Source organism: Castor canadensis, chromosome 13, assembly GCF_047511655.1.
Source record: "Castor canadensis chromosome 13, mCasCan1.hap1v2, whole genome shotgun sequence".
NCBI lineage: Eukaryota > Metazoa > Chordata > Mammalia > Rodentia > Castoridae > Castor > Castor canadensis.
The window spans coordinates 18,218,574-18,230,971 of record NC_133398.1 but is presented as its reverse complement, the minus strand read 5'-3'; the positions used below and the strand labels follow the sequence as shown (position 1 = coordinate 18,230,971).

At 41.4% G+C, this 12,398-nt stretch overlaps 1 protein-coding gene across 4 annotated transcripts in view; it reads right to left on the bottom strand.

The window, feature by feature from the left end:
- Astn2 (astrotactin 2) overlaps window positions 1–12,398 on the bottom strand; it is an 888,234-nt gene that overhangs the window by 574,142 nt on the left and 301,694 nt on the right. For all 4 annotated transcript variants that reach the window (XM_074051155.1, XM_074051156.1, XM_074051153.1 and 1 more), the window contains one exon: window positions 10,452–10,559. In XM_074051155.1, the coding sequence (XP_073907256.1) occupies window positions 10,452–10,559 (108 nt within the window). The remainder of the gene's footprint in view (window positions 1–10,451; window positions 10,560–12,398) is intronic.

The window sequence follows — 12,398 nt, the reverse complement described above, 5'->3', positions numbered from 1 at the left end:
ACTGATTATTCTTTCTCGCTAGTGTAAGCAACTGAAAACGACATGTTTGCTTTATTGCCTTTGGTCTCCCATTTGATTCCTGACAGCCATCTCCCTCCCTTGGATGTAGGGCTGTCAAGTGCAGAGCTGGTTGGCATCACAAAGAAGCAGGAGAACTGAGAACGTTTAAATAATATTTCAGGGCCCGCCAGGGCTTGGAAAGGTAGTATTTGAAGTTGGCTGGCTCTCTCCCTGCATTCAAGGAACCCTCATTTGCCCAGATTGCTTGATGTTTCTTATAGATTTGGGTAGAGGTAGTCAAGAAAGGACCTTTAAGAAAAAGCCAATTTCTATTTCCTCTGAGGTTTAAGGGAAGGGAAAGAAGAGAGACATCAGTAAGAAGCTTTTAAAACCCATCACAATGTCTGAATTCATAATTTTCTTTTCTTTGTCTCATTAAATCAGCCAAATGCAGGCAGAGATCAAAGCTAGGTTTTGGCATTTTACTAAATTTTTCAATAAGTGGAATTCAAATTCTCAATCTCATTTCCAAGACAGGGAACATAGAATCTTTCCAGAAAGCCTATATGAGTTACTGAAACCCTCTAAGGTATCAACCTACTGCAAATCACAAACAGCTTACCACCAGGGCAAGAGTTATAAAAAGAGGGAAGGAACAGAAACCTAAAGATTCCCCTGGGGGACAATTTTGGAGTATTCTGACAATAGTTCTCAGAGCCATTTGGATGAAGTTCAAGCCTTGGTCTTGCAACTATTGATTTTGTGACCTTGGAGAAGTTACTGTGCCTGGTTTCAGTTTTATTTTTTTAAAATATGAAGATAAGGACAATAGCCAATTTCAAAGGAAGATTAGTGGATATACAATAGACTTGGCACAAAAGTGACATTCAATAAATGTCTGCTATAAGATAGTATTCATCTTTTAAATGTTATTCAAGTTCCTGGGTTAGAAATGGGCAGATACACTTGATAGGATCCAGAAGCCTGAATAAGAGCAGGGGCGTGCTGTTGACATGTCAAGAAAGCTGAAAGTGGGAAGACAAGTGCCATGGATGCTGCCTTTTTTCTCACATGTGAACTAGCTTCTCAGTTCAGGATGTGCTTGTGACTATGCATCTTCCTGGTCTCAGCCATTCCCAGGGGCTGAGCAAGTTTCTTGCACCAGCACAAACATGGCGATCCTCCTCCTGTCTCTTACTAAGCATAGGACACTGTAATATGCATTTTATTTGATTTACCTCATTGATGCTTACAATGCCCGACCAGATTATAAAACCAAAAGCTCGATTTATATCCAAGTCCCCCTTACCTCAGAGTAGCTTCAGATAAGTGAATTCTCTTAAGTTTCTGTTTCCTCACCTGTAAAATGGTTTGCTAAGAATTATAAGAGATAATGCACTTAAAAGACAAAGGGAGAATTCAGTTAAATCTTCTTTTTTTTCCTCTTTGTCCCTCCTTATTCCCATTTTTATCATGGACTCTCAGGATCGAATTAAAGAACTAAGAGTGTCAAGTTCTACCTGGGTGTTTGTCAGATGGGAAACTGAGGAATAATGCCTTGCTCAACATCTCCTATCTAAATGAACTGCACCCAGGATACAACCCATGTCTCAGGACTTCCAGAAACTGCATGATTTTTCAGTTGGTTTTTTCCTTCCTCTGATCCTGTTTTCCTTTCCTTGAAGGATCATCCTGAACTCCTTCTCCCTGGCTCTCTACTCTTGTTCTAACTTCTCTGTACTTTCCCTATGACCATATCTATACCCAAGGAAAACTAGACAAACCCACTTTGTGGAGATGCTGCTGTATTTACTCATGGGGTCTCTAGTCATCTTGTATTTAGTGGCAATTCCTCTTGGGTAGGGAGAAATAGGTCATGTCTTTGACCCTATTCCCACTCTCTAGAGCCTGGGCATCTCTTCCAGGTCAATTCTAACTACAAGGGTTTTGGAAGCTGAATAAATGCAATTTGATCTTTCTAGGATGTTAGCTTTCTTCTGATTAGCAAGTTTTGATTAGCGACATGGCTGCAGGCTGGTATAGAGGGTTATGCTTGTAAGAAAGGCTGTCTTTATGCAAGAGGCAGAGGACAGTGAAGGGAAAAGTTGCAGCACAATGTCCCCAAAAATCCAGGACTACTGAATTCATATTCACACTTTCTATGTCTCCCTTTTTTCTCTTCTAGTAGCAAGATCAATTTGTGGACTAGCACACTGTAAGGAGCCTATGAGCTGTATGTGGCTCTGGCACTGATGGGCTGTGCTCAACTAGCTGCCATTTATCTGGTCACATGGCAGGCACACTCAGATAAACATTTCTTTGCATATATTATCTCATTTAATCCTCATATCAGCCTAAGGGAGAACAGAAAGACAACTATGAGACTTACCTTCCTTGAATTCTGAAAAACTGAGGTCAGACAAGGAAAGGGTCTGGCCTTAGGTCACACATCTTGGAAATGGCAGAGTAAGGATTTAAAACTGTGTCTGCTGATTCTGAAGCCTATGCACAATCTAAAAGCACTATCTTTTTTTTTTTTTGAGTGGGTTTTTCTGAGAATAATTTCAAACTTATGGAAATATTGCAATGATGAGAAAAGTACAAAAACCACCAATATATGTTTTGCCTTGCTTTTGTCATCTAAGGATGATTTTTTTATCCTGGGGGAAAATGCTTCCCTTTTCTAATCCTTGGTTTCTATGTGTGTGTGTAATGAAAATTTAAGCGAATTATCTCTAGGACTGAAAATCAGCTGTAGGTTGATGAAAATGATGGATAGGTACATTTATCAATAGTCAGGGCGTGGCTCCCCTGTTTCTCCAGCCTCATCTTCCATCATTCCTGCAGACATAGACTTGGTCTCTACCCAGTTCTGGCATCTCTTCCATCTCCACGTTGGCAGGTGCTAATGTTCATCTTTCATCCCATTCCATTTCCATTTCCTGGTGACTGTCCCATCTCAGTCCTCTCAGTTTAGATTTCAGAACATTTTCCTTCCTTTAATACTCAATAGCCTCCTCTGCAGCTTTGGCTTGAGCTTGAACTTTCATTTACCTGTCATTTTCCTTTTTCCTTTACAACAAGATTTAATTCGTGTGTGTGTGTGTGTGTGTGTGTGTGTGTGTGTGTGTGTGTGTGTAAGGAGAGAATCCTAAGGAAAAAACTCAGACATCCATGCATCTTCACATCAACTTTGCTTACAATTCAAGAGTCTTACCACTCCAGTAAAACCAATTTAAGAATTGCAAGTTAAAACAAGCAACTAAAACAAAATATATGCAAAACTGGAGGCTGTTGTGCCCTAGTTCTCTTTGTTAGGCTATAATCTTAGTAAGATTTAGAAGAACTGCATAGGATGGGGGAATTAGAAGACCTAGGCCTCCATAAATGACTGAACAAACAATGAATAAAAAGGGCACTGGTCAGAGAAGGAGAGAGATTTGCCTAAGGCACACAGCCAGAGTACAGTACTGTGCTGAGAGGCTCAGACTGGATGCTTGCACTGCTGAGACAATCCAGCAGCTGGGGCTGTTCTGTTTCCTGCTCAGCATTGTGCCTGGGGCTGGACACACCATCTGTAGTTTTCATCTGGACCTTCAATTACATACTAACCTACCCTGATCAGCATTGCTTATCTCTGTGAGCAGTATCCCCATCCCCTCAGGAGATTATAACCACCTTAAGGATGCAACTAAGACTCTATTTTCCACAGAGCTCAGCATCATGCTTTGTAAGGTTGTTTACTTAAATACAGGTTAAATTGATAATGGCATGAGCTTCAGACTTGATGGCGTGACATAAATATCTCTGCATGATTGATAGGAAAATGGAGGCTCCGAGGGGACACAGGCTTGCTAAGGGTCCTTATGCTAGTCAGAAGTGAGGTATAGACTTTGGTATACATCTTTTGACTCTGAGTCCAGCATTCTTTGCTGTATGCAGCACCATCTCCAGCTAATAAGGTTAATTCTTTCCAGTGGTAACCTTCATATCAGCCTCTTCAGTAGCTAATTCTGCAGAATTCCCTCAGAATTGCGAAACCTGAAGCAAGTATTATCTCACATGGTTACTTACTTGACCAAACACAGAACTGTTTGCTTGACATATAGACTCTTTAGGCAGCATAATCATATATATGAGGTCAGCTTCATTTCATAAACCATTGTGAAATTGCACACATTCTTCCAGGACCAGACCTGTATAGGGGATGGCTACTTATATCATATAGAAGGTTAAGGAGATGAGGCAGGTAATATGGCCCATGGATGAAATTTGGGTAAGTATAGCCATGAAAAATAGTTTTGCTACCCAGTAAAACTATTTATAGTCTATTTGTGTATATTTATGTGTTGTCTATGGTAATCATCATACTATAACAACAGAGTAGTTCCAATGGAGACTATATGTCCTGCAGGTTGAAAAGTTTACTAATTGGCCATTTAGAGAAAGTATTTTTGATCCCTTTTTTAGGAAGTGCCAGACACACACTTATTGGTCTTTTAGTCTCTGTTTTTCAGTTCCATGTTTCCCTTCTTATCTACCCCATTCACTATATTGATTATTGCGTTTCCTGTTTTGGAATGAGGTTCATCCTGTCCATACCAGACACATTTTCAAAACAGTCCCATTTCCCTCATGAAGCATCTGAGGGATAGTGAACCTATTGCTCCTAAGCCATATCATAAATCTCTTTTTCAATAGATCCCACTGGCAAAATGAAACTTTAGCTGATTTATTTTAGAGAACATATGTTTTCTTTTTTAAAGTCATCTTAGAGCACATATGTTTTAAAGAGAAAGGAAGAATATGGAAAGAAAGAACAAATATTTATCGTGCACCTTTGGATGAATCCAGAAATTTTTTTTCCCTAGACTTGCTCACTATGCGTTAACAGCTCCATTTTAAACAAAGGAAAAGTGCCTAGAGGTTGAAAAGCCATCAAGGCCCAAACAGAGGGGATAAGTTCCAAGTCTAGTTGAATCTAACATCAGTTCTATTTCTCTCATGAATACTGAGAGAGAGAGAAAGAAAAGAAAGAGAAACTACCTGCTAGACCTGTTAGACATGTCTGCTCTTTTCTGTTGCATGTCCCTTCTTCTACTATCAATCCTTGGTGTATCTTTTTCTGCCCCGGAGGCTCCTGGTCTTTTACATTCCTCCTGAATGGTTCATTCGCTAACCATGTTAGAGCAGCAGAGTTGGGTTTTCAACACCAACACTCAGGCTCTTCCACTACTATCAGGTATGTTCTCTGGTGGTCAGGAAGTGTAAAATGGGGAGTGCTGATATGTCAGTTCTCACCAGGAGCAGGAAGGAAAAGGGAAGAGGAGAGGAAACCTTACTATAGTAAGTGGAGATGGAGTGAGGGAAAACAAGGAGGGGCATATAGGAAAGGAGCAGCTACCCTGAACACAGATAATCATTCTAACACTCTGGTAGGTGTTTCATTCATTCATTTTTTTCATCATTCACTCATTCAAAAAATATTAACCCAGTGCCTACTATGGCCCATCTCTGAGTTCGGTGCTGGGGTTAGAAAGTGAGCTATAGTCTGCCCATCCTCATGAAATTTCCAGTTTCATGAGGACACAAAGTTACCTAGAGAACATATCAGTAAATGTGAAATTATTTTGGTGAAGTCTATAAAAAAGGGAAAATCACAGAATCTGTTATGGGAAATTCACAGGGTTGTGGAACAAGTTTGCAGAAGACATCATTTAAATGGAGATCTCAGAGTGAGTAAAGGGAGTCTAAGAGCAGAGGAGAGCATTCCTGGAGAGAAAGTGTGACGGCTTTGGCAGATCACAGGGAAATGTGCTGGGAAGAGGGCTGGGTGGCAGTAGAGGGAGTCCTGGGGAGAAGCTAAGCAAAACCACAAAACCACCTGGGGCGTGGTAGTAGGAAAGAAGCTACCATTTCATCAAATGCAAAAGGAAAGCATTGGATGCTTCTAAATGAAGATGCAATGTGATCCCTACTTACACTTTAAAAAAAAATGATGCCTGTAGTTGCAGGGTGGGGAGTGGATTGAAGCACACCAAGTGAGACTGTTGAGAAAGGGCTTTTCCAGTGTCTAAGCAAACGATGCAGGTGGCAGAGTCCAGGTTGGTGGCAAAAGAGAAAAGAAAAAGAGGTATCGATGAAAGGTAGGATTATGTAGGAGATCATCAACATCTCATTTAACCTTCACAATGACCTTGTGAGGGCAATTGTTATTGAGTTTTCCCCTTATTTTGGCCATGAGAGTATTGAGACTATTGGCTCATGTCATGTGGAGGAGAAGATGCAAAACAATGTCTGAGACCTAGGTCACTTTTCAGCCTCAACTGCAACAGGCTCCTGTATTGAGCCTCTATTCTTCCATCTCTCTCTTTACTCAAAGCTGGAATATCTAATAGCTCAGTTCAAAACCTGGTTATACATTGTTATCCATTCTCTTCTAACACCTCCCCAACTACATACAGCCCAGTGTGGGGTCCCCCAGAACAACTTAACTGGTACTGATTGAGTTGCTCATGAGCAGTCCTATTTAAAGGCTTTACTTACAGACCAAGAAAGTGAGGCTCAGAGATAGCCAGTGACTCAGCAAAGGCCACCCTGAAAAGTTTTGGACTGGAAACCACTATTCCTGAGGTCCACAGATGACCCCAGAGACCCACTTTCTTCTAAGCACCTTGAAAACAGCAGCAGTTGAATGCCTTGGTTTATGCCCACATTCTCTTATATTTGGGAAAAACAGTTCAGATCCTATTTTTCAGATGGACCTGAGAGGGCACAGTGAATTAAAATGAAGTCCCAAATGCTATCGAATGACTGTCCCCAATCAGCATAGGAATTCATCTTTTCTGGTATTTTTATCTTTTCCTCCTTAACCTCAATGCACTTCATCATCTCCTCTGTGCCCCAGCAAGGCTGGCTTACACACCCCTGAGCAGACCACAGGGAACGGCTGATTCACTGCATTTGCTAAGGAGGAGCTTTGATGGCAGTGAAAGAGGTAGGGAGAGGGCTGGGACAATGGCAGTCCACAGAGGCCAGGGGATGTAGGGAAAGGAAAGCAATCAGCATAGCTAAACAGGATGACAGAAGTTATTTGATGTCATGGGCAGACACCCTCTTCAGAAAAGAGAAACCAGAAATGGAGAGGGGGACCCTTGGGTACAGGGGAGGCAAACAAGATAGAAATGAAGCCAAGTCAGAAGCCAGGAACATTTCAGGAACAGGAAGTTCTCAAAGGTGCATAGCTAGTCCCATTGAAACAAGAGTGAGAAGGTCAACATCAAATTCAACCAGCTCCCACCCTTTAACTCTCCCATGTTTCAGGTAAGAAAATGGAGGCCTGAATAAGAAGTGGGAGTTAATTAAATTCAAACAGCAAGTTAACAACAGATCTGAGACCCTCCCCACACCCCCAAATCCATTGATCCCTCCTCAGTACAGCTCAGTCACAATGTCTTCTTCACTCCATTTCTAACCTCCACCTGAATGCTTTATAGATATCAACTAATTTTAATTCTCAGAACAGCATTCCAGAGGTTTAATCTTGCCACCCTCCTTTTGTAGCTCAGAGAACTGATGTGCAGAGGTGTAAATCACACGTTTAATATGGTATCACTAGTAAATGGTGGTGTTGGGATTTGAATGCAGGTAGCCCACCACCAGAATCCATGCTCTTAATGCTTTGTTGTGTGGCTCTTGCATCCCAGTGGGCTCTCAGGCCAACCTTGGCTCACCTTTGTACTGTACATTCTTCCCATTGGGGCAGTGAGGGCTGCAGCTTCCCTCTGGAACACAGGCTTTTCCAGGACCAAATCTCTCCATGCTCCAAGAAAAGATCATAGCAGCAGTAGCAAGACCAACAACCTTGACAGGATCAAGGTTGAATTTTGAAGAATAAAGTACCAAGTGCAGTGTCAAGTGCCTGTGATCCTGCACAAAGTCTAGACTGATTTCGCCTAGGGAACTAAACATGCAGTTCCTTTCCTACCCTCTCAGGGACCTTCCTTGTTACATCCTTTTCCCTTAGCTTTTGCCACCATCTAATATATTCATATCTTGATATAATATAAGTTCCAGGTGGGTGAGGATTTTAAAAGTTGTCAACTTGGCTGTGTCCCTGCTGTCCAGAAGAGTACAGATATGATAGGTGCTAAACAAATATTTGTTGTATGTATAGAAAGAGGGAGGGAAAGAAGAAAAGACTTATTAGGAAATAACTGGAGAAAAGGGCAGAAAAGGAAGAAGAAAAGGAGGAAGTAAGAATGAAAAGGGGGAAGAGAACAAAAGAAAAGATAGAATAAAGAGAAGGAATCAGTAATGGAGAATGGAGAGAAGAAGACAAAAAGGAAGAGAGGAAAAAAGAAATAGGAATAAAAATGAGCCAAGTAAGCAAATAAACCCAGGACACTGGGGAGGAAGAGAAATATGTGGCAGAAACCAGAAGTGGCAGATGAGGGTTGTGCCATTAGTGAAAATAAGTGGAGGAAAGAGAAGAAGTAAGTAGTTTTGGCATCTGCCGGCTGCAGAGCCAGGGAAAGAAAGTGGGAGACATCACAACCCTGTTGTCCTCACTATCCAAAAAACATAGCTGGGCTTTCTGGAGTGTCTGAGGGCACTGAGCCAAATCATTTATCTTGAGTCCTGTGCCTCACTTTTGCTTTTCTTTTAAAACTTAATTCCAGTTTATGGGGGAGGGGGCATGCTCAGTGATGGATGTTTTTCCAATTAGCTGTAAATAGCTCAGTCTTGTGGAGGAGATTCACCAACTTCCCCAGTCCTAATTCTGGTTTAGTGTTGGAGGAAGGAGGAGACAGGTCAAGAATTATCAATCACCAACTTCTAAATCTCCAATGCAGAAAATTCCAGAAAGCTGAAGTGTGGGAAAGAGTGAGAGGCAGAAATTGTTATTTTAATTGATGCAGAGGCTGCAAACCCATCCCAAGGTATGTGTCAATGGAAGCACTCCTCACACAGGCCCCTTCAATGAAATGGTAGGGGGACAGAGACAGCAACAGTGAGAACTGAACTGACATCAATAATGTCTACCTTGATTAGGTATGGAGGGATTATAACAATAATTCCAACTACCTGGGAGGAGGATCTAAGTCTGAGAATGGCCTGGGCAAAAGTAAGAGGTCCTATATATATATATATATATATATATATATATATATATATATATATATATATCCACCATGATAAATGTTATATAACATAATCAAATTTCATCCCCAACACCATAAAGAAATTACAAGGCCTGTTCTACAGATGAGAAAATTGAGGCATAGGGATGGTAAATAACTTGCTTAAGAACAAAAGGAGCCCAGAAAAGCTATGTGATCTATGCCTATCACAAGTGAGTAGAATGCATGCTGAATAGTTCACGAGGATGATTCCTTTTCCTCCTTCTGCCCTAGGCACTTCTGAGGAGTGGTGGGAGAGGCAGGCATCCTATCATATTCCTAACTAATAACTAATAGTAATAACCAATCATTACTTCTCATAGTGGCAGTCATGGCAAGGTGATAACCGTACCTTGATTAAAGGTATTTGTGTGTGACAGTGGTCAGTGGGTGGTCACAGCTCAGAGATCTGCCTTAATTCCTGGAATACATGGAGTACATATTTGCATTCCAAGGTCTCCCTGAAGAATGCAATCTCATACTTGCTACTTTCCTATTCTGCACTCAGAGTTGAAGAATTACATTCACAAGTGATGGCCTGAAATATGCTATATTTTCATATATGGTATATTGAATCATAGGAGAAATATGGACCTTAGTAACAAGACAGAGCCATTTATGAGGCTCTGCTCCAGCACTCTGGCATCACCTTACATTGAATGTCATTGTAAGAAATAATGATGCATCAATATTGACTTTCATTTGTTGAAGACACTGTCTAGAAAATCATATAATGTCTTGTTTATGGGGGAACAACTAAAGGACTTTATCCCTGGTTTCAGTATCAGATAAATAGACTTTTATGAAGAAGTGTTTGATTCTATCCCATAAATCCTGTACATTTTCCTTTTGAGTATTTCCCTTTGCACTTTGGCTGTTAGGAATCTGTGAATCTACTTCTAAGAACTAAGACAGCATGGAATGGGTTACGTTGCATCAACCTAATAACTTGAGTTTGAATAATTTTCTTTATTGCTATTTTCTTTTCAATAGGATTAGTTATTTCATTTCCTGTGCTCAATTTTAGAGAAACTTCATGAACTAAAGAAAAAACTTTCCCCAATTCCTTTGAGGAATGATATAGGAGAGAAAGTAAATAAAGAACGAGCAGGAAAAGGAAGCAATGAAGGTCACTAGTCTTGTCAGGGCAGTGGATGCCAAATTCAGTTAACCAGGTTGAACAACATTTGTGTTTGGCATTGACTATGCAATCTCCACAGACTTTGCTGCTACACACTCTGGTTCTGGAACCTTCGCAAAGACTCTTACCTTTGCTGCGGCGGCGACTGCGGTACTGCTCGGTGTAGAATGTCAGCTGTCTTTCATCATCTGCTTCGGAACCAGAGGTCCCCTTGGTTCTCCCAAAGCTGATTCCCCCTGCAAGGAACCACAGAGTCAGCTCCCAGCCTTCTGAAGCCTGGCAAACCCCTCAGCCATCCCTCAGCCCAGCAACCTATGACAGCCTTCTCTGTAAACTCCAGTGAGCCAGGAGTCCATGTGATTCACGGAATGAGTTCAGAGTCTACAGTGAGGCAGATGTGATTTCCAGCTCTAACTTGGCAGCTTCCCGACTGTGTGACCTTCAGGAGGTCCCTCACTCTTCTGAGCTCAGGCTCTTCCTCTCTAAAACAAGGGCAATGGCTGTTGACCTTGTGAGGCTGCTTGGAAGATGAAAGGAGGTATGATATGTAAAATACCAGGTCCACCGTGGGTACTAAATTATGGAAAGTTACTGTTGCTTTCTATCATGAGCCTAACTCTAAACACTCCGGGCAACTTAATTTCATACACATTTCAATCAAGGCTTACTATATGCCAGGCCTGAGCCAGACACTGGAGACATGCAGATAAATGTGATTCAGTCCTTGCCAGTCAGGGCATCATAAGCTAGTCAGGGGGACAAATGGGATCTTTAAACAGAGTTCATGGCTTATGTTTACCATGCAATGAGATGTTAGGAATGTGGGAGAGAGCAATCCATTTCAACACAGAGGACTGGGAAAGTTTTATGAAGGAGTGGAGATTTAAGTCTGGGTTTGAAAGATGTATGGGGCTTCGGTCGTAGAAAAAGGAGTTCCAAGAAGAAGTCATTGCCGAGCATCCCCAAGGATGGGGAGTTTGACAGTTGGAGGCAACATCAAGCCCAGGATTAACTGAGAAGGACATGAGGGAGACACAATGGGAGGCTTTGAATTCCAAACTGAAGAGGCGGTAGAGGGGCTTTACTTTGGGTGTCACAGAAGGTTCTAGATTGAGAGAAAGAACTGATTAACTGTGTAGACCAAGAAGGATGTCCTGGGGGCACCCAGACCTTGGAGAAGATGCCAGTTGGGGCAAGTAGTTAGGAGGCTCAGTGATCACTCATGTGAGGGAAAGTGAAGGCTTAAGTGGGGGCACATTCAGTGAGGTTGGGGAGAAAGCAATGGGTGCAAGATGTGCTTCACAGACAAACCAGAGGAACATGTAGGGAAAGGGTGATGAATTCAGAGCAGTTGGTTACCAAAATGATAAAGGTAATGGGCTAGAAGGAATTATTCTAAAATACTAATAGTCTCTAATTCTAATAGAAGAAACATGGGAATCACTATTTTTATCTTTATGCTTTCAGTATTTTTTGTTTTGTTTGTTATGCTTCTTATGCAGCCCAAAATGGCCTTGAACTAATGATTCTCCTGCCTCAGCCTCTCAAATGCTGGGATTATAGGTGTGTACCACCATGCCCAATGCTGCTTTTAGTATTTTTAATTGCCAAAACATGATGAAGTATAGAAAGAGAGGGATTAAAAGACTGGTAAATTAGAAACAAGGAGGATAGAGTTTCAGAGCATGGTAGGGGTGAGTGGGTGAGGAGGGGAGAGGAGGGACTTTGAGAACTCTAATGGATGGGGCTTCAGACATCTAGACAATAGACTGTCTCTAGGAGGACACTTAGAATTTGGTAAAAGTGGTTGTCCTGGGTAGAGAATTAAGTGGCCATACAATGAAGATAGAAAGAGGCTACTTTATCCTATAAATCTTTTGTATCTCTTGATTCAAGCACCATGCCAACTTATTACCTATTCAAAAGTTCCACCTAAGGAAAGGAAAAGCATAGATTAGAGGAAAATGTTATTCAATTCACGAAAGGATTTACTATGTAATTTCCTCAGGTAGAGATTTGAAATGACATTCAGTACAGAAAATCCACTTACAGACACACTTTCTACAGCAAGGTAT